This window comes from Callionymus lyra, chromosome 7, assembly GCF_982586985.1.
Source record: "Callionymus lyra chromosome 7, fCalLyr1.hap1.1, whole genome shotgun sequence".
Taxonomy (NCBI): Eukaryota; Metazoa; Chordata; class Actinopteri; order Syngnathiformes; family Callionymidae; genus Callionymus; species Callionymus lyra.
This window is the reverse complement of record NC_141824.1, coordinates 2,281,168-2,308,229: the sequence shown is the minus strand read 5'-3', so window position 1 is coordinate 2,308,229 and position 27,062 is coordinate 2,281,168. Positions and strand designations below refer to the sequence as shown.

At 43.4% G+C, this 27,062-nt stretch overlaps 2 protein-coding genes across 3 annotated transcripts in view; one reads left to right on the top strand and one right to left on the bottom strand.

Annotated features, from left to right (window-relative positions):
- LOC148074624 (clathrin heavy chain 1-like) overlaps positions 1 to 7,712 on the top strand; it is a 42,058-nt gene extending 34,346 nt beyond the window's left edge. For both annotated transcript variants that reach the window (XM_087796468.1, XM_087796469.1), the window contains 2 exons: positions 4,461 to 4,536; positions 6,486 to 7,712. In XM_087796468.1, the coding sequence (XP_087652594.1) occupies positions 4,461 to 4,536; positions 6,486 to 6,616 (207 nt within the window). In that variant the 3' untranslated portion in view covers positions 6,617 to 7,712. The remainder of the gene's footprint in view (positions 1 to 4,460; positions 4,537 to 6,485) is intronic.
- Positions 7,713 to 13,428: 5,716 nt separating this feature from the next.
- Positions 13,429 to 26,880, bottom strand: cfap45 (cilia and flagella associated protein 45). Its single transcript, XM_087796074.1, has 12 exons — positions 26,866 to 26,880; positions 26,731 to 26,820; positions 26,576 to 26,628; positions 25,431 to 25,560; positions 16,995 to 17,156; positions 16,385 to 16,563; positions 16,194 to 16,323; positions 15,463 to 15,609; positions 15,279 to 15,392; positions 13,837 to 14,030; positions 13,561 to 13,785; positions 13,429 to 13,504 (listed from the first exon to the last, which is right to left on the bottom strand). The coding sequence occupies exons 1-12, from the start codon at positions 26,878 to 26,880 to the stop codon at positions 13,429 to 13,431; spliced, it is 1,515 nt and encodes a 504-aa protein (XP_087652200.1).
- Between the last annotated feature and the right edge of the window lie 182 nt (positions 26,881 to 27,062).

Genomic DNA, 27,062 nt, shown 5'->3' with positions numbered 1-27,062 from the left:
TCGTGGAGTAAAACCACGAGAGTCGTGGAGTAAAACTACTAGAGTCGCAGAGTAAAACTACTAGAGTCGCAGAGTAAAACTGCGGGGAGTCGTGGAGTAAAACTACAAGAATCACTGATTAAAACTACGAGAATCGTGGAGTAAAACTACAAGAGTCGTGGAGTAAAACTACGAGAGTCTTGGAGTAAAACTATGAGAATCATGGAGTAAAACTACGAGAGTCGTGGAGTAAAACTACGAGAGTCGTGGAGTAAAACTACGAGAGTCGTGGAGTAAAACTTCGAGAACCGTGGAGTAAAACTACGAGAATCATGAAGTAATACTACGAGAGTCGTGGAGGAAAACTACGAGAGTGCAAGTTATGTACAGTCTAAAATATACTGAAACATGTGTCTAAAAAGAAATAAAAAATAAAAATAAAATAAAAAAAGAAAAAATATATAAAAATATATAAATATATATATATAAAAAGGTTAAAAAGAATGGCATGAGTCTGCATGTGTGATGCAGGTTGAAGAGTCTGATGAGGGAGGAATGATCTCCTCAGTCTTTCAGAACAGAATTAGATACATTTCTGAGAAGATTAAAGGAATATTAGTGCACCTTTTGTCTGAAGAATACGGTAAATTAAGTTCTGTTAATTTAGTTCCTACGAAAAGTGTGTCTAAAAGAACAAATAAAGTTTGTCTGATAACTACTCAAGGGCTTTACTGTAATGGGATTACAAATGGGGACAGCACCCTCTAGTGGTTATAACTTGTAACTGCGAGAGAAAGATGATCATAAATCTCAGTTGGTTGAGCTGATACACGACCGTTAGAAGCTTTGGTTACACGTGTAGTGAACGTTGACACTCTAGACATGGACAGAGTAGAGGTCACTGAACACACCTGAGGGGGTCAGTTAGATCCTCACCAGAGTTTAACTGACGTAGCATGAGGTGGACATGTTGATCCTCATCACTCATAACAACAACAACACGAGTGTGAGGAGATGTTTGGCCTGTGGATGTTGACGCCATCGAATAAAACCTTGAACTCAAAAGCATGACTTTTTTAACCTTCTTCGGTGGAGAGTCGTGGCTGTTGGCTGTGACCCCTGACCTGGCTGTTCCAGTCACTCCCTCCTCTCTGGGTGTTCTTGACTCTCCTTCTCTTGCATCTTCTGGTTGAACTGCTTCAGCATGTTTCTGTCGAACCTCTGACTCTTCTGAGTGGAGAACTGAACCCTCGACCCCTCGTCCGACCCGACCTTCTGCTGCTCTTCACACAAAGTCCTGATCTCACGTTCAGAACATTGACTCGGGTTCAAGAAGGTTCGAGGTTCAACTCCAGCTCGAGGCAAACTACCATCTTCTCCCCTCGCTTGCTGGCTTTAACTTGTTTCTCCGACTCCGGCTAAAAGATTGTAGGAATCTATTAAATTGCCATTTATTTATTTATTTATTACCAATATAACGATTCCATTTGTATGCTTTTGGTCGACTGTACAACACTTTCCTATGAAGATGATCTGAGTTGAATTGATTTGGATAAAACATCGAAATGATACTTTTCTAAATGTACAAATAAAACTTTATTAACACCAGGAATGAACAATATAACAAACACTTGAATATTGAATGAATATCAGAGAAATTGCAAAAAGCTGAATAAGATAAAATGAATCACTCATGAGGATCTCTAGTCGTTATTTAACTTTATTTTCTGTGATTTACTAAACACTTTTATTAATGGAACATGTTTTCCTTTGTTTATTTTTTTTAATCAAAGCCTCTGCTTTGAAAATTGAGTCGGTGGTTGAAAATGAAAGAGTAAAATAAAAACAGAAGAATCTCTGTGTTCTTCACTGTAGGAAACACTTCAAATGAAACAGAAACATATAAACCTTTGAAGTTGAAAACACTGAAGAGCAGCAGGTTGTGTGTTCAGTTCTCCACGTGCTTGATTGCTACTCTCATGCTACTCTTATCAGTCCATGATTTTTACACTGAATTATTCCCAGACTTTTCTTCAAGTGCTGCAGATAAATTCTTAAAGTCTTGTATGTTTAAGTTTCAACGTCAATATTGTGGCGAACATGACTTTAAATTGATCGAGTGAACATGAGGTTTGAGAATCTGAGACTTTTCACGCATTTAGGAAACAATGAGTTTGGACTTAAGAGAAATGAGTTGTTATTGAAGTAACATTTTGTAATAGACGTGTGTATTATCAAGAATGTGTGATACTATCACCATACAATGATATGATATATAGTGATGTATAGTGATAGTGTAGTAACAATGTATAAATATGTGTAGTATTATCAGTACTTGACTCTGGTGTTATGATAGTGTAGTAACAAGTATATATGTGTAGTATTGTCCAGTACTTGACTCTGGTGTTATAATAGTGTAGTAACAAGTATATATGTGTAGTATTGTGGAGTACTTGACTCTGGTGTTGTGATAGTGTAGTAACAAGTATATATGTGTAGTATTGTGGAGTACTTGACTCTGGTGTTGTGATAGTGTAGTAACAAGTATATATGTGTAGTATTGTCCAGTACTTGACTCTAGTGTTGTGATAGTGTAGTAACAAGTATATATGTGTAGTATTGTCCAGTACTTGACTCTGGTGTTGAGATAGTGTAGTAAGAAGTATATATGTGTAGTATTGTCCAGTACTTGACTCTGGTGTTGTGATAGTGTAGTAACAATTATATATGTGTAGTATTGTCCAGTACTTGACTCTGGTGTTGTGATAGTGTAGTAACAAGTATATATGAGTAGTATTGTCCAGTACTTGACTCTGGTGTTGTGATAGTGTAGTAACAAGTATATATGTGTAGTATTGTCCAGTACTTGACTCTGGTGTTGTGATAGTGTAGTAACAAGTATATATGTGTAGTATTGTCCAGTACTTGACTCTGGTGTTGTGATAGTGTAGTAACAAGTATATATATGTGTAGTATTGTCCAGTACTTGACTCTGGTGTTGTGATAGTGTAGTAACAAGTATATATGTGTAGTATTGTCCAGTACTTGACTCTGGTGTTGTGATAGTGTAGTAACAAGTATATATGTGTAGTATTGTGGAGTACTTGACTCTGGTGTTGTGATAGTGTAGTAACAAGTATATATGTGTAGTATTGTCCAGTACTTGACTCTGGTGTTGTGATAGTGTAGTAACAAGTATATATGTGTAGTATTGTGGAGTACTTGACTCTGGTGTTGTGATAGTGTAGTAACAAGTATATATGTGTAGTATTGTGGAGTACTTGACTCTGGTGTTGTGATAGTGTAGTAACAAGTATATATGTGTAGTATTGTGGAGTACTTGACTCTGGTGTTGTGATAGTGTAGTAACAAGTATATATGTGTAGTACTGTCCAGTACTTGACTCTGGTGTTGTGATAGTGTAGTAACAAGTATATATGTGTAGTATTGTCCAGTACTTGACTCTGGTGTTGTGATAGTGTAGTAACAAGTATATATGTGTAGTACTGTCCAGTACTTGACTCTGGTGTTGTGATAGTGTAGTAACAAGTATATATGTGTACTATTGTCCAGTACTTGACTCTGGTGTTGTGATAGTGTAGTAACAAGTATATATGTGTAGTATTGTGGAGTACTTGACTCTGGTGTTGTGATAGTGTAGTAACAAGTATATATGTGTAGTATTGTGGAGTACTTGACTCTGGTGTTGTGATAGTGTAGTAACAAGTATATATGTGTAGTATAGTGGAGTACTTGACTCTGGTGTTGTAGTATTTACAGACCACATGACTCTTGACGAAGTCGTAACTACTTTCTTTCGTTTTCAAACCAAAAATATGTCCAAACATCAGCTTTAAAAGCTGCTGGACTCACTGTATCCTCTCGTCCTCAGTCATCATTCTTCCTTTAGCTGTGGAGGACGTAACGACTGCTGCCATCTAGAGGCCGGAAGTTTAATTTCAAAACGAAAATGAACAAATTATTTTATTTTACACACAAGTTATTAAATCTAAGCCATAAAACTATGATCAATATCAATATTTAAAAGCTCCAAAAGTATCGATCATTTCTTACACCTATAACGTTGTGTGACGACATTGCAGTGACATGGTTCTGACCCTAGGGGGAGCAACAATCAATCTTGTTTGTAAAACGTGTCTCTTTTTCAATGTTTGATTGGCAGCACTGACATGTGTAATAGTTAGTCTCTCACTCTAGTTAGTGTGATCACTAAACCTACTGTCGTAGTCACTAGTTAGTAGCTGTAGCTTCACTGTAGTCGAACCGTCGACTCGTTATTTTAAGTGGACTGTACTCGTCTCCGCCGTCAGGAAGGGTCTCGTCCGTCCGCCCGTGAACTTACCCAGAGGTCAGTCTGACAAGAGTCTGAGCTGTGGCTCCTCCAGAGCTGCCCCTCCCCCCACATTCACCCCGACACCTGCCCAGCTCTCACCCCTGCTCACCTGTCCCCCCCCCCACAGGTGGACAAGCTCGAGGCCTCCGAGTCCCTGAGGAAGCAGGAGGAGCAGGCAACAGAGTCGCAGCCCATCGTTTACGGTGAGCATGTCGTTCACGATACGATTAATTCATCTCACGATACGATTAATTCATCTCATGATACGATTAATTCATCTCACGATACGATTAATTCATCTCACGATACGATTAATTCATCTCACGATACGATTAATTAATCTCATGATACGATTAATTCATCTCACGATACGATTAATTCATCTCACGATACGATTAATTCATCTCACGATACGATTAATTCATCTCACGATACGATTAATTCATCTCACGATACGATTAATTCATCTCACGATACGATTAATTCATCTCACGATATGATTTGATGCGATTAAATCATCTCACGATACTATTTGATGCGATTAAATCATCTCACGATACTATTTGATGCGATTAAATCATCTCACGATACGATTTGATGCGATTAAATCATCTCACGATACAATTTGATGCGATTAAATCATCTCACGATACGATTTGATGCGATTAAATCATCTCACGATACAATTTGATGCGATTAAATCATCTCACGATACGATTTGATGCGATTAAATCATCTCACGATACAATTTGATGCGATTAAATCATCTCACGATACGATTTGATGCGATTAAATCATCTCACGATACAATTTGATGCGATTAAATCATCTCACGATATGATTTGATGCGATTAAATCATCTCACGATACAATTTGATGCGATTAAATCATCTCACGATACGATTAAATCATCTCACGATAGGATTAAATCATCTCACGATACGATTTGATGCGATTAAATCATCTCACGATACGATTTGATGCGATTAAATCATCTCACGATACGATTTGATGCGATTAAATCATCTCACGATACGATTTGATGCGATTAAATCATCTCACGATATGATTTGATGCGATTAAATCATCTCACGATACAATTTGATGCGATTAAATCATCTCACGATACGATTTGATGCGATTAAATCATCTCACGATATGATTTGATGCGATTAAATCATCTCACGATACAATTTGATGCGATTAAATCATCTCACGATACGATTTGATGCGATTAAATCATCTCACGATACAATTTGATGCGATTAAATCATCTCACGATACGATTTGATGCGATTAAATCATCTCACGATACGATTTGATGCGATTAAATCATCTCACGATACTATTTGATGCGATTAAATCATCTCACGATACTATTTGATGCGATTAAATCATCTCACGATACGATTTGATGCGATTAAATCATCTCACGATACGATTTGATGCGATTAAATCATCTCACGATACGATTTGATGCGATTAAATCATCTCACGATACTATTTGATGCGATTAAATCATCTCACGATACGATTTGATGCGATTAAATCATCTCACGATACTATTTGATGCGATTAAATCATCTCACGATACGATTTGATGCGATTAAATCATCTCACGATACTATTTGATGCGATTAAATCATCTCACGATACTATTTGATACGATTAAATCATCTCACGATACGATTTGATGCGATTAAATCATCTCACGATATGATTTGATGCGATTAAATCATCTCACGATACGATTAGATACGAATAATTCAGCTTGATCAGTTCCACTTTGATCATGCATGATATTCTGCTCATGATTTGATCAAATAAACCCACGATATGATTCAATGGTAGATTAAATTGACAAAACTCTTTGATACGATTAATTTAGCTCAAGGTACGATTTATTTTGATACACTTGCATATATTTTCGTAACGATTTTTGGAAGACACTGAACTTTAGTCAGATCTTGTGATTGTTCAAATCTTTTGGTTGAATTAATAGAACTAAAGGAAGAATAATCAGAGTCAACTGTATCCTCTGGTCCTCAGCAAATAAACGGTTACACTGTTGAGTGTTGTTGTTGTTGTTGTTGATTCTGTAATCTCTGATACAAGTCCTTGCATCTCAGTAAACGTCTGGTCCGTGTTACAGGAAACCCCCAGCTGATGCTGACGGCGGGCACCAGCGGGGGCGTGCCCCCCCAGCAGGCCTACGGTTACGGCTACACGGCGGCTCCAGGTTTTCCTCCACAGCCTCAGCCCGGCTTCGGTTACGGCATGTGAAGCTTCCGTCGCGGACGATTCCTGAACCTCCGTCTCACCTCGTCCTCCTATTTTTTTACTGTGACCAGAGAAATATTTATTGTTTTGTTTGTGTTTGTTCTCCTGACAACATTCGTTTGTGTTTGTTCTCCCGACAACATTCGTTTGTGTTTGTTCTCCCGAGGACATTCGTTTGTGTTTGTTCTCCTGACAACATTCGTTTGTGTTTGTTCTCCCGAGGACATTCGTTTGTGTTTGTTCTCCTGACAACATTCGTTTGTGTTTGTTCTCCCGACAACATTCGTTTGTGTTTGTTCTCCCGAGGACATTCGTTTGTGTTTGTTCTCCCGACAACATTCGTTTGTGTTTGTTCTCCTGACAACATTCGTTTGTGTTTGTTCTCCCGAGGACATTCGTTTGTGTTTGTTCTCCCGACAACATTCGTTTGTGTTTGTTCTCCCGACAACATTCGTTTGTGTTTGTTCTCCCGACAACATTCCATATTTATGACCACGTCCTTCATGGAGCTGCTGGACTTGAAGCTTCTGGTGTCTTTGTGTTTCCATAGATAGTGACACATGATAGTGTGTGTGTAAGAACCCCCCCCTCGGTGGTGTGTGTGTGTGTGTCCGGTGACCTCTCGTGCTGTGGTCAGTGTGTGTGTGTGTGTGTGTGCGTGTGTGTGTGTGGGTATTTACTCTCCCAGGTATGGCAGGTGTCGTGATGTTCGGTCACCGTGACTTTGTACAGAAGTCACTAGAAGAAGAAACTATGATGAGAAATCTCCCCCATGACTCCCCCCTCCCTCCTCCCTCTCTCTCCTCCTCCTCCTCCCCCTCTTCCTGGAGGAAGACAGGATGAGGTCGAGCAGGTTAACACTCCAGTAGGTTGTGTGTAGGTGAGTTTAGGTTTACGCGTTTGTTGTGGCGAGAAATAAGAGTATTTACCTTGATGTACTTGACCCCCGACCCCTCACTCACTTCTGTTGTCATGAATAAAAGGGGTTATGAGTAAATAAAGGGGTCATGAATAAATAAAGGGGTCATGAATAAATAAAGGGGGGTCAGGATAAGAATATGATGAAACTGAAGGGAAAATAATTAACAATTAACCCGAATAAACACTTAAAATGAACAAGAGTCGAGTCTTGATTGTTGCATCACATTTAATAGATGGATGGATGTATAGATGGATGGATGGATGTATAGATGAATGAATGGATGGATGTATAGATGGATGGATGGATGTATAGATGGATGGATGGATGTATAGATGAATGAATGGATGGATGTATAGATGGATGGATGGATGGATGTATAGATGAATGAATGGATGGATGGATGGATGGATGGATGTATAGATGAATGAATGGATGGATGTATAGATGGATGGATGGATGTATAGATGGATGGATGCATAGATAGATGTAGACTTAGACTTAGACTGCACTTTATTGCAGTCTAAGATGTATAGATGGATGGATGTATAGATGAATGGATGGATGGATGTATGGATGGATGTATAGATGAATGGATGGATGTTTAGATGGATGAATCTATAGATTGATGGATGGATGGATGTATGCATAGATAGATGTATGGATGGGTGTATAGATGAATGGATGGATGTTTAGATGGATGGATGGGTGGATGTATGTATAGATGGATGATGTATAGATGAATGAATGGATGGATGTATAGATGGATGTATAGATGGATGGATGGATGTATAGATGGATGGATGGGTGGATGTATGTATAGATGGATGATGTATAGATGAATGAATGGATGGATGTATAGATGGATGTATAGATGGATGGATGGATGTATAGATGGATGGATGCATAGATGGATGTAGACTTAGACTTAGACTGCACTTTATTGCCGTCTAAGATGTATAGATGGATGGATGTATAGATGAATGGATGGATGGATGTATGCATAGATAGATGTATGGATGGATGTATAGATGAATGGATGGATGTTTAGATGGATGAATCTATAGATTGATGGATGGATGTATGCATAGATAGATGTATGGATGGGTGTATAGATGAATGGATGGATGTTTAGATGGATGAATCTATAGATTGATGGATGGATGTATAGATGGATGGATGTATAGATGGATGGGTGGATGTATGTATAGATGGATGATGTATAGATGGATGGATGTAAAGATGGATGGATGGATGTATAGATGGATGGATCTATAGATGGATGTATAGATGGATGATGTATAGATGAATGAATGAATGGATGGATGTATAGATGAATGAATGAATGGATGTATAGATGGATGGATGGATGGATGTATAGATGGATGGATATATGGATGTATAGATGGATGGATATATGGATGGATGTATAGATGGATGTATAGATGGATGGATGGATGTATAGATGGATGGATGCATAGATAGATGTAGACTTAGACTTAGACTGCACTTTATTGCAGTCTAAGATGTATAGATGGATGGATGTATAGATGAATGGATGGATGGATGTATGCATAGATAGATGTATAGATGGATGTATAGATGAATGGATGGATGTTTAGATGGATGAATCTATAGATTGATGGATAGATGTATAGATGGATGGATGGATGGATGGATGTATAGATGGATGGATGGATGGGTGGATGTATGTATAGATGGATGGATGATGTATAGATGAATGAATGGATTGATGGATGGATGTATAGATGGATGGATGGATGTATAGATGCATGGATGGATGTATAGATGCATGGATGGATGTATAGATGGATGGATGGATGTATAGATGGATGATGTATAGATGATGAATGAATGGATGGATGTATAGATGAATGAATGAATGGATGTATAGATGGATGGATGGATGTATAGATGGATGAATCTATAGATTGATGGATGGATGTATAGATGGATGGATGGATGGATGGATGTATAGATGGATGGATGTATAGATGAATGGATGTATAGATGGATGGATGGATGGATGTATAGATGGATGGATGTATAGATGGATGGATGGATGGATGGATGGATGGATGGATGGATGGATGTATAGATGGATGGATGTATAGATGGATGGATGTATAGATGAATGGATGTATAGATGAATGGATGTATAGATGGATGGATGTATAGATGGATGGATGGATGGACCCCCTGCAGTTTGTCTACTGACCAGCAGGTGGTGTAGAAGATCCTTCACCTCCTGCATCTACTCCCTACTCGATCAAGGAAGCGGTTCAGTGAAGATCCTGTTCCTGGACTTTTCTAGAGGCTTCAACACCATCCAGTCACTCTGATGCAGGACAAACTGACCATCATGGATGATGACAGTCATCCTCTGAACACTGTCATCAGTGAGCAGAGAAGCAGAATGAGTGCATGAATGCTCCTACCAAGGTGCAAAACAAATAGACTCAGGGACACATTCATCCCTCGGGCTATTAAATTGTACAATTCTGAGTTCGGGGGCAGGAGTGGAGTGAAAGTATCTGGATGTTCTGTTCTATTTTATGAAAAATTGCTGTATTTTCCGTGGCTATTGGAAAAAAAATCCGAAGGAGACCTCCTGAGGGATCAATAAAGTTACCTTACCTTACCTTATGTATAGATGGGTGTATGGATGGATGAATATATAGATGGATGGATGGATGGATGTATAGATGGATGGATGTATGCATAGATAGATGTATGGATGGATGTATAGATGGATGGATGGATGGATGGATGGATGGATGGATGGATGGATGGATGGATGGATGGATGGATGGATGGATGGATGGATGGATGGATGGATGGATGGATGGATGGATGGATGGATGGATGGATGGATGGATGGATGGATGGATGGATGTATAGATGGATGAATGTATAGATGGATGGATGGATGGATGGATGTATAGATGGATGAATGTATAGATGGATGGATGGATGGATGGATGTATAGATGGATGGATGGATGGATGTATAGATGGATGGATGGATGGATGTATAGATGGATGAATGTATAGATGGATGGATGGATGGATGTATAGATGGATGGATGTATAGATGGATGGATGGATGGATGGATGGATGGAAGGATCTATAGATGGATGTATAGATGGATGGATGTATAGATGGATGGATGTAAAGATGGATGGATGTAAAGATGGATGGATGGATGTATAGATGGATGGATGGATCTATAGATGGATGGATCTATAGATGGATGTATAGATGGATGATGTATAGATGAATGAATGAATGGATGGATGTATAGATGAATGAATGAATGGATGTATAGATGGATGGATGGATGGATGTATAGATGGATTGATATATGGATGGATGGATGTATAGATGGATGTATAGATGGATGGATATATGGATGGATGTATAGATGGATGGATAAACTTTATTGATCCCTCTGCATGCATCCAACAATGAATCATCCAACAATGATTCATCCAACAATGATTCATCCAACAACGATTCATCCAACAATGTCAGTGTCGTCAGCAGAACTTCTGGACGAGACTCTGCTCAGAGTTGTAGCAGAATCTGAAGTGTAGATGGTGAAGAGGAGCCAGTACTGTGCCCTGAGGTGCTCCTGTCCTGCAGTGTCAGACGTGATGTTCTTCAGCCTGACATACTGTGGTCCATCAGATCCAGGAGACCAGACCAGGGTCCACATGCATCTGTGTCATGGACTGGATGGTGTTGAAGGCTCTAGAAAAGTCCAGGAACAGGATCTTCACTGAAGCGCTTCCTTGATCCAGGTGTGAGTAGATGCAGGAGCTGATCTTCTACACCACCTGCTGGTCAGTAGACAAACTGCAGGAGGTCTTGTGCTGTTTTTGGTCTTGGTTTTCAAATCATCCCAGACCTCTCTTGTTTGTTAAAATGTACCTGAGTCATGTGAGAGTCACGTGACCAAACACTTTCAAACACACCTGTAGATAAAACTATAAACTAACAACTTTTAACTTGTTTTGTAAACAAATGTAAATGTTGTTCGTGGAAACAGGTTTCTCGAAATTGCAGTTACACTTTTCTGACACTAGATGGAGCCAGAAACTGTTTTTAATCTTGTGTACAGTTACTGATTAAGATTTAATGACGTCAGTTTACATTTATGATTACGTTTACATTCAGTGACGTCAGAATATTAAATTCTTAAAATGTAAAATACATTTAATTCAGTTATTTAAAAAAAAAAGAATAAAATAATGAAATAAAAGTTTATTCAACAACAATAAAATACTTTCATACACAGTTTTCTACGATAACTTTCACAACATTTACTTATATTTGATGCTTCCGTTGTCGACGTCTGTGTTTATGTTTGTATTTATGTTAGTGTTAATATTTATGTTTGTATCAATGTTTATGTTTATATTCATGTTTATATTTATGTTTATATTTATATTCATGTTTATGTTTATATTCATGTTTGTATTAATGTTTAAGTTTATATTCATTTTTATGTTTATGTTTTTATTATTGCTTATGTATATATTCATGTTTACATTATTGTTTATGTTTATATTCATTTTTATGTTTATATTTATATTATTGTTTATGTTTATATTCATGTTTATGTTTATATTCATTTTTATGTTTATGTTTATATTATTGTTTATGTTTATATTCATGTTTGTATTATTGTTTATGTTTATATTCATGTTTATGTTTATATTTATATTATTGTTTATGTTTATATTCATGTTTATGTTTATATTATTGTTTATGTTTATATTCATGTTTATGTTTATATTATTGTTTATGTTTATATTCACATTTATATTATTGTTTATGTTTATATTCATGTTTATGTTTATATTTATATTATTGTTTATGTTTATATTCATGTTTATATTCATGTTTATGTTTATATTCATGTTTATGTTTATATTTATATTATTGTTTATGTTTATATTCACGTTTATATTATTGTTTATGTTTATATTCATGTTTATGTTTATATTTATATTATTGTTTATGTTTATATTCATGTTTATATTCATGTTTATATTATTGTTTATGTTTATATTCATATTTATATTTATATTATTGTTTATGTTTATATTCATGTTTATGTTTATATTTATATTATTGTTTATGTTTATATTCATGTTTATATTTATATTATTGTTTATGTTTATATTCATGTTTAAATGTATATTATTGTTTATGTTTATATTCATGTTTAAATTTATATTATTGTTTATGTTTATATTCATGTTTAAATGTATATTATTGTTTATGTTTATATTCATGTTTATATTTATATTATTGTTTATGTTTATATTCATGTTTAAATGTATATTATTGTTTATGTTTATATTCATGTTTATATTTATATTATTGTTTATGTTTATATTCATGTTTAAATGTATATTATTGTTTATGTTTATATTCATGTTTAAATTTATATTATTGTTTATGTTTATATTCATGTTTAAATGTATATTATTGTTTATGTTTATATTCATGTTTATATTTATATTATTGTTTATGTTTATATTCATGTTTAAATGTATATTATTGTTTATGTTTATATTCATGTTTATATTTATATTATTGTTTATGTTTATATTCATGTTTATATTTATATTATTGTTTATGTTTATATTCATGTTTATATTTATATTATTGTTTATGTTTATATTCATGTTTATATTTATATTATTGTTTATGTTTATATTCATGTTTATATTTATATTATTGTTTATGTTTATATTCATGTTTATATTTATATTATTGTTTATGTTTATATTCATGTTTATATTTATATTATTGTTTATGTTTATATTCATGTTTAAATGTATATTATTGTTTATGTTTATATTCATGTCTCCTCCTTGTTGTTGATCTCGATCTTTCGTTGAACTTCGCTGCAGTATTTCTCAGGAAGTCCAGTCGCTCTGAAGAAGAAACACTTGAATGTTCAACAATAACGTCTGACGTCACCTGTGCTCACCTGAGCTCCTGCAGCTTCTTGTCTCTGACCAGCAGGAGGCGCTCTCTCTTCTGACGCGCCTCCTGCTTCAGCCGCTCGCCCTCCCTGAAGATCTCCTTCCTCCTCTCCAGCGCCTCCTTCTCCACCTCCCTCACCTGCTGCCTGAGGGCGAGCGAGTGTCTCTGCATCCTCTCTCTCTGCTGCGCCTCCTCCTGCCTCCTGCTCGTGAGCGCCTCCTGCTGGACCCTGAACACACACCTGTTAACACACCTGTTGGAACATCTTCTCGAGTCTTACTTCAGCAGACGCTGGAACTCCGCCTTCTCTCTCGCCGCCTCCATGGACAGAAGCTTCTCTTTCCGCTGAACCTGCTGCAGTCGAGCGTCTCGGAGCTTCTCCTCGTCCTGCGCCTTCTTCGTCGCCTCCTCCCTTTCTTTCCTCCTCCACTCGCGATCTGCTCGTTCCTGGTTCCTGCGAGCTCGGAGCTCGTCCTGCAGAACAAATACTGCTTCAGCAACAATACTCACTACAGTACTGTCACAAGTACACGTATCACACATTTAATTATTGTACTTTATACACATTTAAACCAGAAAATAACTTTAATGAAATTTTAAAAAGATTATTTATTATTTATTATTTATTATTTATTATTTATTATTTATTATTTATTATTTATTATTTATTATTTATTATTTATTATTTATGGGTGGATGGATGGATGCAAGGATGGATGGATGGATGGATGGATGGATGGATGGATGGATGGATGGATGGATGGATGGATGGATGGATGGATGGATGGATGCAAGGATGGATGGATGGATGCAAGGATGGATGGATGGATGGATGGATGGATGGATGCAAGGATGGATGGATGGATGGATGGATGGATGGATGGATGGATGCAAGGATGGATGGATGGATGGATGGATGGATGGATGGATGGATGGATGGATGGATGGATGGATGGATGGATGGATGCAAGGATGGATGGATGCAAGGATGGATGGATGGATGGATGGATGGATGGATGGATGGATGGATGGATGGATGGATGGATGGATGGATGGATGGATGGATGGATGGATGCAAGGATGGATGGATGGATGGATGGATGGATGGATGCAAGGATGGATGCAAGGATGGATGCAAGGATGGATGCAAGGATGGATGGATGGAAGGATGGATAGATGGATGGATGGATGCAAGGATGGATGGATGGATGGATGGATGGATGGATGGATGGATGGATGGATGGATGGATGGATGGATGGATGGATGGATGGATGGATGGATGGATGGATGGATGGATGGATGGATGGATGGATGGATGGATGGATGGATGGAAGGATGGATGGATGGATGGATGGATGGATGGATGGATGCAAGGATGGATGGATGGATGGATGCAAGGATGGATGATGGAAGGATGATAGATGGATGGATGGATGCAAGGATGGATGGATGGATGGATGGATGGATGGATGGAAGGATGCAAGGAAGGATGGATGGATGGATGGATGGATGGATATTATTCGATACAGTGCTGTTTAATATCTACATGTACTGAGGATAAAAAATCGTTTGTTGACAAAGAACTAATCTGCTTTAACGACTTCGTTATCAGGAGCTGATGATCTCGGCTCCGGTGAAGGTTTGAAACTAAATCTTTGAAAAAAAACATATTTTAAACTAAATGACATAGTTTTGTATTTGATGACATCATCACGTCTCACCTGCTCGGCCTTGAAGTCTCGCTGTCGCTGCTGCTGAGCTCGGAGTCTGGAGATCTCCTGCTCCTTCTCCTTCTTCAGCCTCCTCTGCTCCTCCTCCAGCTCCTTCTCTCGCTCCTGCACACGTCACGTCAGCTCGTGCACGCGCCTCGTGCACGCGCCTCGTGCACTCGCCTCGTGCACTCACCTGCTTCCTCCTGAGGAACTCCATCTCCCGGCTGTCAATCATCTTCTCCTCCTCCTGCCGCTGCTCTCTGGCTCTGACGGCCTCCGCGTTGATGTTCATCACCTCCTCCAGCAGGAGGCGCTGCTGCTCGCGCCTGTTCTGCAGAGCCTGGAGACACATCCTGGGCTTTAGGTCACGTGACGCAACTTTGACTTATTAATTTATTAATATATAATAATATGAATTTATTATATATATATATATATATATATACAGTATATATATATATATTATTTAATTATTCAAATGATGCATTTTTTAATGAATTCTTGTAAAACGTTTACATTTTCCACATTATTTTTATAATTCAATCATTTGTTTTATACATTTTCAAAATTAACGATTTTTTACACAGAGTTTGATATTATAATAATTATTATAATTCTAATGATTACATCTTTATTTTCTAAATTAAATGTTTTAATCACAGTCTTTTTAATTCAATATATAAATGTTCATCTCCAGACTAAAGCAACAGAGCTCAGAGCTACTGATCAAACCTTCAGCCAATCACGCGACACACAGATGATCATGTGACGCAGAAGCAAAGATTCAAGTAAAAAACATTTTAAATATTCAAATAGTTTCAATTATTTAACAAACAAAAAAGTTCAATAAAGAAGTGATTGACATGACGATGACACTTGATCATGTGATTCTACATCGTCGCGCGATTGGTCGGTTCTTCTCACCAGCTCGTCCTCCAGGTTCATCTTCTCCTGCTTCTCTCGCACCTGAGCTCGTTCCTGCTCTTTGTTCATGTCCGTCATCTGCTGCTGCTCACGGCGCTGCTGGATCTGACCACAGATCTGCTGCATCCCACTGAGGAGCACTTGTCTTAACTTAACTTAAACATCGCCTTAACCCAAGTCAAGGTGTTCACCTGACTCTCTGTTGTCTCCTCAACTCTTGGATCTGATCCGTGGTCTCCAGGTTCTTCCGTCTCTCCACCTCCATCATGGCGTCCAGACGTTTCTCCTCCATCATCATCTCCGCCTGGATCTGTTGCTTCTCCTGGATCTGAGCGTCTCGCGTGGCCTGACACTGAGCTCCGAGGATCAGCTGACGACAGACGAGTTTAACAAACTTTTAACAAACTATTGTTTTTAAATGACTGAATTCAATGTTTGTTTTGAACATTTCAAAATGAATAAAAACATGTTTACACAGAGTTTAATATTCTTATTTCAATGATTCAAAATACATTTTCTAAATTCAATGTTTTTCAATTCATAGTCTTTTAAATTCAATATAAATGTTGGTATAATAGACTCTCCAGACATTACTAACAGAGCACAGAGCTACTGGATCAGACTCTCAGCCAATCATGTGACTCACAGACGATCATGTGATCATGTAGCTCTGAACAATGGAAAACATTTTCAAAAAATACATTTTCCAAATAAATAAATAATGAAAAACACATTTTTTTAAACAAACAAATGATTGAAAATACAAACAAACAACTTGCGTCACTGATGAACCTCCATCACCTGGTTGAGCTCTTTGACTTCCTGTTCCTGCTCCAGCCGCAGGAAGTTGTTTCTCTCTAGGATGAGTCGACTCTTCCTCTGATCCTCAAGCTCCGCCTCCGTCCACACTGGCTCCTCCTTCACTGACTCCTGCAGCCTCTGCCTGCTCTCCTCCGCCGCCGCCTGTGATGGAGGGAGCGTGAGATGGAGAGAGCGTTAGATGAGGGAGTGTGAGATGGAGAGAGTGTGTGATGGAGAGAGTGTGTGATGGAGAGTGTTAGACGAGAGAGCGTGAGATGGAGGGAGTGTTAGACGAGAGAGCGTGAGATGGAGAGAGCGTGAGATGGAGAGAGCGTTAGACGAGAGAGCGTGAGATGGAGGGAGCGTGTGATGGAGAGAGCGTTAGATGAGGGAGTGTGAGATGGAGAGAGTGTGTGATGGAGAGAGTGTGTGATGGAGAGTGTTAGACGAGAGAGCGTGAGATGGAGGGAGTGTTAGACGAGAGAGCGTGAGATGGAGGGAGCGTGAGATGGAAAGAGCGTTAGATGAGGGAGTGTGAGATGGAGAGAGTGTGTGATGGAGAGAGTGTGTGATGGAGAGTGTTAGACGAGAGAGCGTGAGATGGAGGGAGTGTTAGACGAGAGAGCGTGAGATGGAGAGAGCGTGAGATGGAGAGAGCGTTAGACGAGAGAGCGTGAGATGGAGGGAGCGTGTGATGGAGAGAGCGTTAGATGAGGGAGTGTGAGATGGAGGGAGTGTTAGACGAGAGAGCGTGAGATGGAGAGAGCGTGAGATGGAGAGAGCGTTAGATGAGGGAGTGTGAGATGGAGAGAGTGTGTGATGGAGAGAGTGTGTGATGGAGAGTGTTAGACGAGAGAGCGTGAGATGGAGGGAGCGTGAGATGGAAAGAGCGTTAGATGAGGGAGTGTGAGATGGAGAGAGTGTGTGATGGAGAGAGTGTGTGATGGAGAGTGTTAGACGAGAGAGCGTGAGATGGAGGGAGCGTGAGATGGAGAGAGCGTTAGATGAGGGAGTGTGAGATGGAGAGAGTGTGTGATGGAGAGAGTGTGTGATGGAGAGTGTTAGACGAGAGAGCGTGAGATGGAGGGAGTGTTAGACGAGAGAGCGTGAGATGGAGAGAGCGTGAGATGGAGAGAGCGTGAGATGGAGGGAGCGTGTGATGGAGGGAGCGTGAGATGGAGAGAGCATGAGATGGAGAGAGCATGAGATGGAGAGAGCGTGAGATGGAGGGAGCGTGTGATGGAGAGAGCATGAGATGGAGAGAGCGTGAGATGGAGAGAGCGTGAGATGGAGAGAGCATGAGATGGAGAGAGCGTGAGATGGAGGGAGCGTGTGATGGAGGGAGCGTGAGATGGAGGGAGTGTGTGATGGAGGGAGCGTGAGATGGAGGGAGCGTGTGATGGAGGGAGCGTGTGATGGAGAGAGCGTGAGATGGAGAGAGTGTGAGATGGAGAGAGCGTGAGATGGAGGGAGCGTGAGATGGAGGTAAAGTGAGATGGAGGGAGCGTGAGATGGAGGGAGCGTGTGATGGAGAGAGCGTGAGATGGAGAGAGCGTGAGATGGAGAGAGCGTTAGACGAGAGAGCGTGAGATGGAGGGAGCGTGTGATGGAGAGAGCGTTAGATGAGGGAGTGTGAGATGGAGAGAGTGTGTGATGGAGAGAGTGTGTGATGGAGAGTGTTAGACGAGAGAGCGTGAGATGGAGGGAGTGTTAGACGAGAGAGCGTGAGATGGAGGGAGCGTGAGATGGAAAGAGCGTTAGATGAGGGAGTGTGAGATGGAGAGAGTGTGTGATGGAGAGAGTGTGTGATGGAGAGTGTTAGACGAGAGAGCGTGAGATGGAGGGAGTGTTAGACGAGAGAGCGTGAGATGGAGAGAGCGTGAGATGGAGAGAGCGTTAGACGAGAGAGCGTGAGATGGAGGGAGCGTGTGATGGAGAGAGCGTTAGATGAGGGAGTGTGAGATGGAGGGAGTGTTAGACGAGAGAGCGTGAGATGGAGAGAGCGTGAGATGGAGAGAGCGTTAGATGAGGGAGTGTGAGATGGAGAGAGTGTGTGATGGAGAGAGTGTGTGATGGAGAGTGTTAGACGGGAGAGCGTGAGATGGAGGGAGTGTTAGACGAGAGAGCGTGAGATGGAGGGAGCGTGAGATGGAAAGAGCGTTAGATGAGGGAGTGTGAGATGGAGAGAGTGTGTGATGGAGAGAGTGTGTGATGGAGAGTGTTAGACGAGAGAGCGTGAGATGGAGGGAGCGTGAGATGGAGAGAGCGTTAGATGAGGGAGTGTGAGATGGAGAGAGTGTGTGATGGAGAGAGTGTGTGATGGAGAGTGTTAGACGAGAGAGCGTGAGATGGAGGGAGTGTTAGACGAGAGAGCGTGAGATGGAGAGAGCGTGAGATGGAGAGAGCGTTAGGCGAGAGAGCGTGAGATGGAGGGAGCGTGTGATGGAGGGAGCGTGAGATGGAGAGAGCATGAGATGGAGAGAGCATGAGATGGAGAGAGCGTGAGATGGAGGGAGCGTGTGATGGAGAGAGCATGAGATGGAGAGAGCGTGAGATGGAGAGAGCGTGAGATGGAGAGAGCATGAGATGGAGGGAGCGTGTGATGGAGGGAGCGTGAGATGGAGGGAGTGTGTGATGGAGGGAGCGTGAGATGGAGGGAGCGTGTGATGGAGGGAGCGTGTGATGGAGAGAGCGTGAGATGGAGAGAGTGTGAGATGGAGAGAGCGTGAGATGGAGGGAGCGTGAGATGGAGGTAAAGTGAGATGGAGGGAGCGTGAGATGGAGGGAGCGTGTGATGGAGAGAGCGTGAGATGGAGAGAGCGTGAGATGGAGAGAGCGTGAGATGGAGGGAGCGTGAGATGGAGGGAGCGTGAGATGGAGGGAGTGTGTGATGGAGAGAGCGTGAGATGGAGGTACAGTGAGATGGAGGGAGCGTGAGATGGAGGGAGCGTGAGATGGAGGGAGTGTGTGATGGAGAGAGCGTGAGATGGAGAGAGCGTGAGATGGAGGGAGCGTGAGATGGAGGGAGCGTGAGATGGAGGGAGTGTGTGATGGAGAGAGCGTGAGATGGAGGTACAGTGAGATGGAGGGAGCGTGAGATGGAGGGAGCGTGAGATGGAGGGAGCGTGAGATGGAGGTACAGTGAGATGGAGGGAGCGTGAGATGGAGGGAGCGTGAGATGGAGAGAGCGTGTGATGGAGAGAGCGTGAGATGGAGAGAGCGTGAGATGGAGAGAGCGTGAGATGGAGGGAGCGTGAGATGGAGGGAGCGTGAGATGGAGGGAGCGTGAGATGGAGGGAGCGTGAGATGAGGGAGCGTGTGATGGAGAGAGCTTGAGATGGAGAGAGCGTGAGATGGAGGGAGCGTGAGATGGAGGGAGCGTGAGATGGAGGGAGCGTGAGGTGGAGGGAGCGTGAGATGGAGGTAAAGTGAGATGGAGGGAGCGTGAGATGGAGGGAGCGTGAGATGGAGGTAAAGTGAGATGGAGGGAGCGTGAAATGGAGGGAGTGTGTGATGGAGAGAGCGTGAGATGGAGGTACAGTGAGATGGAGGGAGCGTGAGATGGAGGTAAAGTGAGATGGAGGGAGCGTGAGATGGAGGGAGCGTGTGATGGAGAGAGCGTGAGATGGAGAGAGCGTGAGATGGAGGGAGCGTGAGATGGAGGGGGCGTGAGATGGAGGGAGTGTGTGATGGAGAGAGCGTGAGATGGAGGGAGCGTGAGATGGAGGGAGCGTGAGATGGAGGGAGCGTGAGATGGAGGGAGCGTGAGATGGAGGGAGCGTGAGATGGAGGGAGCGTGAGATGGAGAGAGCGTGTGATGGAGAGAGCGTGAGATGGAGAGAGCGTGAGATGGAGAGAGCGTGAGATGGAGGGAGCGTGAGATGGAGGGAGCGTGAGATGGAGGGAGCGTGAGGTGGAGGGAGCGTGAGATGGAGAGAGCGTGTGATGGAGAGAGCGTGAGATGGAGAGAGCGTGAGATGGAGGGAGCGTGAGATGGAGGGAGCGTGAGATGGAGGGAGCGTGAGATGGAGGGAGCGTGAGATGAGGGAGCGTGTGATGGAGAGAGCTTGAGATGGAGAGAGCGTGAGATGGAGGGAGCGTGAGATGGAGGGAGCGTGAGATGGAGGGAGCGTGAGGTGGAGGTAAAGTGAGATGGAGGGAGCGTGAGATGGAGGTAAAGTGAGATGGAGGGAGCGTGAGATGGAGGGAGCGTGAGATGGAGGTAAAGTGAGATGGAGGGAGCGTGAGATGGAGGTAAAGTGAGATGGAGGGAGCGTGAGATGGAGGGAGCGTGAGATGGAGGTAAAGTGAGATGGAGGGAGCGTGAGATGGAGGGAGCGTGTGATGGAGGGAGCGTGAGATGGAGGGAGCGTGAGATGGCGGTAAAGTGAGATGGAGGGAGCGTGAGATGGAGGGAGCGTGAGATGGAGGTAAAGTGAGATGGAGGTAAAGTGAGATGGAGGGAGCGTGAGATGGAGGTAAAGTGAGATGGCGGGAGCGTGAGATGGAGGTAAAGTGAGATGGAGGGAGCGTGAGATGGAGGTAAAGTGAGATGGAGGGAGCGTGAAGTGGAGGGAGCGTGAGATGGAGGGAACGTGAGATGGAGGTAAAGTGAGATGGAGGGAGCGTGAGATGGAGGGAGCGTGAGATGGTGGTAAAGTGAGATGGAGGGAGCGTGAGATGGAGGTAAAGTGAGATGGAGGGAGCATGAGAAGGAGGGAGCGTGAGATGGAGGGAGCGTGAGATGGAGGTAAAGTGAGATGGAGGGAGCGTGAGATGGAGGGAGCGTGAGATGGAGGTAAAGTGAGATGGAGGGAGCGTGAGATGGAGGTAAAGTGAGATGGAGGGAGCGTGAGATGGAGGGAGCGTGAGAAGGAGGGAGCGTGAGATGGAGGGAGCGTGAGATGGAGATAAAGTGAGATGGAGGGAGCGTGAGATGGAGGTAAAGTGAGATGGAGGGAGCATGAGAAGGAGGGAGCGTGAGATGGAGGGAGCGTGAGATGGAGGTAAAGTGAGATGGAGGGAGCGTGAGATGGAGGGAGCGTGAGATGGAGGTAAAGTGAGATGGAGGGAGCGTGAGATGGAGGTAAAGTGAGATGGAGGGAGAGTGAGATGGAGGGAGCGTGAGAAGGAGGGAGCGTGAGATGGAGGGAGCGTGAGATGGAGATAAAGTGAGATGGAGGGAGCGTGAGATGGAGGGAGCGTGAGATGGAGGTAAAGTGAGATGGAGGGAGCGTGAGAAGGAGATGGAGGTAAAGTGAGATGGAGGTAAAGTGAGATGGAGGGAGCGTGAGATGGAGGGAGCGTGAGATGGAGGTAAAGTGAGATGGAGGGAGCGTGAGATGGAGGGAGCGTGAGATGGAGGTAAAGTGAGATGGAGGTAAAGTGAGATGGAGGGAGCGTGAGATGGAGGTAAAGTGAGATGGCGGGAGCGTGAGATGGAGGTAAAGTGAGATGGAGGGAGCGTGAGATGGAGGTAAAGTGAGATGGAGGGAGCGTGAAGTGGAGGGAGCGTGAGATGGAGGGAACGTGAGATGGAGGTAAAGTGAGATGGAGGGAGCGTGAGATGGAGGGAGCGTGAGATGGTGGTAAAGTGAGATGGAGGGAGCGTGAGATGGAGGTAAAGTGAGATGGAGGGAGCATGAGAAGGAGGGAGCGTGAGATGGAGGGAGCGTGAGATGGAGGTAAAGTGAGATGGAGGGAGCGTGAGATGGAGGGAGCGTGAGATGGAGGTAAAGTGAGATGGAGGGAGCGTGAGATGGAGGTAAAGTGAGATGGAGGGAGCGTGAGATGGAGGGAGCGTGAGAAGGAGGGAGCGTGAGATGGAGGGAGCGTGAGATGGAGATAAAGTGAGATGGAGGGAGCGTGAGATGGAGGTAAAGTGAGATGGAGGGAGCATGAGAAGGAGGGAGCGTGAGATGGAGGGAGCGTGAGATGGAGGTAAAGTGAGATGGAGGGAGCGTGAGATGGAGGGAGCGTGAGATGGAGGTAAAGTGAGATGGAGGGAGCGTGAGATGGAGGTAAAGTGAGATGGAGGGAGAGTGAGATGGAGGGAGCGTGAGAAGGAGGGAGCGTGAGATGGAGGGAGCGTGAGATGGAGATAAAGTGAGATGGAGGGAGCGTGAGATGGAGGGAGCGTGAGATGGAGGTAAAGTGAGATGGAGGGAGCGTGAGAAGGAGGGAGCGTGAGATGGAGGGAGCGTGAGATGGAGGTAAAGTGAGATGGAGGGAGCGTGAGATGGAGGTAAAGTGAGATGGAGGGAGCGTGAGATGGAGGGAGCGTGAGATGGAGGTAAAGTGAGATGGAGGGAGCGTGAGATGGAGGTAAAGTGAGATGGAGGGAGCGTGAGATGGAGGGAGCGTGAGATGGAGGGAGCGTGAGATGGAGGTAAAGTGAGATGGAGGGAGCGTGAGATGGAGGTAAAGTGAGATGGAGGGAGCGTGAGATGGAGGGAGCGTGAGATGGAGGTAAAGTGAGATGGAGGGAGCGTGAGATGGAGGTAAAGTGAGATGGAGGTAAAGTGAGATGGAGGTAAAGTGAGATGGAGGGAGCGTGAGATGGAGGTAAAGTGAGATGGCGGGAGCGTGAGATGGAGGTAAAGTGAGATGGAGGGAGCGTGAGATGGAGGTAAAGTGAGATGGAGGGAGCGTGAAGTGGAGGGAGCGTGAGATGGAGGGAACGTGAGATGGAGGTAAAGTGAGATGGAGGGAGCGTGAGATGGAGGGAGCGTGAGATGGTGGTAAAGTGAGATGGAGGGAGCGTGAGATGGAGGTAAAGTGAGATGGAGGGAGCATGAGAAGGAGGGAGCGTGAGATGGAGGGAGCGTGAGATGGAGGTAAAGTGAGATGGAGGGAGCGTGAGATGGAGGGAGCGTGAGATGGAGGTAAAGTGAGATGGAGGGAGCGTGAGATGGAGGTAAAGTGAGATGGAGGGAGCGTGAGATGGAGGGAGCGTGAGAAGGAGGGAGCGTGAGATGGAGGGAGCGTGAGATGGAGATAAAGTGAGATGGAGGGAGCGTGAGATGGAGGTAAAGTGAGATGGAGGGAGCATGAGAAGGAGGGAGCGTGAGATGGAGGGAGCGTGAGATGGAGGTAAAGTGAGATGGAGGGAGCGTGAGATGGAGGGAGCGTGAGATGGAGGTAAAGTGAGATGGAGGGAGCGTGAGATGGAGGTAAAGTGAGATGGAGGGAGAGTGAGATGGAGGGAGCGTGAGAAGGAGGGAGCGTGAGATGGAGGGAGCGTGAGATGGAGATAAAGTGAGATGGAGGGAGCGTGAGATGGAGGGAGCGTGAGATGGAGGTAAAGTGAGATGGAGGGAGCGTGAGAAGGAGATGGAGGTAAAGTGAGATGGAGGTAAAGTGAGATGGAGGGAGCGTGAGATGGAGGGAGCGTGAGATGGAGGTAAAGTGAGATGGAGGGAGCGTGAGATGGAGGGAGCGTGAGATGGAGGTAAAGTGAGATGGAGGTAAAGTGAGATGGAGGGAGCGTGAGATGGAGGTAAAGTGAGATGGCGGGAGCGTGAGATGGAGGTAAAGTGAGATGGAGGGAGCGTGAGATGGAGGTAAAGTGAGATGGAGGGAGCGTGAAGTGGAGGGAGCGTGAGATGGAGGGAACGTGAGATGGAGGTAAAGTGAGATGGAGGGAGCGTGAGATGGAGGGAGCGTGAGATGGTGGTAAAGTGAGATGGAGGGAGCGTGAGATGGAGGTAAAGTGAGATGGAGGGAGCATGAGAAGGAGGGAGCGTGAGATGGAGGGAGCGTGAGATGGAGGTAAAGTGAGATGGAGGGAGCGTGAGATGGAGGGAGCGTGAGATGGAGGTAAAGTGAGATGGAGGGAGCGTGAGATGGAGGTAAAGTGAGATGGAGGGAGCGTGAGATGGAGGGAGCGTGAGAAGGAGGGAGCGTGAGATGGAGGGAGCGTGAGATGGAGGTAAAGTGAGATGGAGGGAGCATGAGAAGGAGGGAGCGTGAGATGGAGGGAGCGTGAGATGGAGGTAAAGTGAGATGGAGGGAGCGTGAGATGGAGGGAGCGTGAGATGGAGGTAAAGTGAGATGGAGGGAGCGTGAGATGGAGGTAAAGTGAGATGGAGGGAGAGTGAGATGGAGGGAGCGTGAGAAGGAGGGAGCGTGAGATGGAGGGAGCGTGAGATGGAGATAAAGTGAGATGGAGGGAGCGTGAGATGGAGGGAGCGTGAGATGGAGGTAAAGTGAGATGGAGGGAGCGTGAGAAGGAGGGAGCGTGAGATGGAGGGAGCGTGAGATGGAGGTAAAGTGAGATGGAGGGAGCGTGAGATGGAGGTAAAGTGAGATGGAGGGAGCGTGAGATGGAGGGAGCGTGAGATGGAGGGAGCGTGAGATGGAGGTAAAGTGAGATGGAGGGAGCGTGAGATGGAGGTAAAGTGAGATGGAGGGAGCATGAGCTCCTGAACGAACGACCTGCTCCTCTTCTCTCCTCCGCCGACGCTCCTCTCTCTCCTTCATCTCTTCTTCACGTCTGCAGGAAATCTGCTCCAACTTCTTCGTGGACAGACTGATGGATTCTCCGCTCGGATCCCGCCGTCGAACCCTGACCCAGAGGTCAGAGGTCAGAGGTCAGACTACTAAACTCATTTTATATCATTATTCATAACAAGTACAAATGTAACTGAAAGTTACGTAACTTATCTTGATAATACGACTGAGTACGAGAGGCCACACCAAGTATTTATTTGATTACGACATCAAAATACTTTATTACACAATTATATTATTTAAACCTACATAAAATATACAGTAAATAGTTTTAAAAAAAAGAATGAGGTAAATATAATGTGGCCCCTGAAGATAATGAGGTAAATATAATGTGGCCCCTGAAGATAATGAGGTAAATATAATGTGGCCCCTGAAGATAATGAGGTAAATATAATGTGGCCCCTGAAGAGAAGATGAATATAAAGTGGACCTGAAGAGACTGAGGTAAGTATAATGTGGCCCCTGAAGCTCATGGGGTAAAAATAATGTGGCCCCTGAAGATAATGAGGTAAATATAATTCGGCCCCTGAAGAGAATGAGGTAAATATAATGTGTCCCCTAAAGATAATGAGGTAAATATAATGTGGCCCCTGAAGAGAAGATGAATATAAAGTGGACCTGAAGAGACTGAGGTAAGTATAATGTGGCCCCTGAAGCTCATGGGGTAAAAATAATGTGGCCCCTGAAGATAATGAGGTAAATATAAAGTGGCCCCTGAAGAGAATGAGGTAAATATAATGTGGCCCCTGAAGATAATGAGGTAAATATAATGTGGCCCCTGAAGCTCATGAGGTAAATATAATGTGGCCCCTGAAGATAATGAGGTAAATATAATGTGGCCCCTGAAGATAATGAGGTAAATATAATGTGGCCCCTGAAGATAATGAGGTAAATATAATGTGGCCCCTGAAGATAATGAGGTAAATATAATGTGGCCCCTGAAGATAATGAGGTAAATATAATGTGGCCCCTGAAGATAATGAGGTAAATATAATGTGGCCCCTGAAGATAATGAGGTAAAAATAATGTGGCCCCTGAAGATAATGAGGTCAATGTGGCCCCTGGTTCACCTGAGAGTGCGGATGAGGTCTCTGGTGATGATCTGAAGAGTCTCCGAAGGATCCTGCAGAGAAAACATGTGGTTAACAGTCTGTTCTCACTGACTAGTTAAGTTAAGTTAAGGTAGTTAAGATAAGTTAAGTTAAGTTAAAGAGGATGGTCTCACGCTCGAGCTCCCGAACAGCGACTCGTCCACATGAGAACCTGCTGATCTTCTTGGACCAGAACTTCTGCTCCAACCTCGTCTCTGGACAGTCAGACGTCAACATAGAAACTTCCCATCATGCACTTTGTTACTCACCACACTCCTCTTCATGGTCAGGAAAATGAAGGCTCGAGCTCGCGCTCATCTAGAGTGTGTTTTCTGTTGCCTTGGTAACCGGGGGGCGGGGCTAGGATTCATGCGCCGTCTCAGGTTACCGTAAAACTGCAGGGAATTATTGTGCGCTCGTAGCTGGAGAGTTAAGGTAATATAATCCCGGTGGATGAAATAAAAAA

What these genes read in the sequence shown, in the direction of transcription:
- cfap45 (XM_087796074.1), bottom strand. An exon ending in GGAGGAGAGAAGAGGAGCAG is followed by an intron (nt 17,157 to 25,430) that starts GTCGTTCGTTCA and finishes CCTCCATCACAG; the next exon opens with GCGGCGGCGGAGGAGAGCAG. An exon ending in AAGAAGCTGCAGGAGCTCAG is followed by an intron (nt 13,505 to 13,560) that starts GTGAGCACAGGT and finishes TTTCTTCTTCAG; the next exon opens with AGCGACTGGACTTCCTGAGA.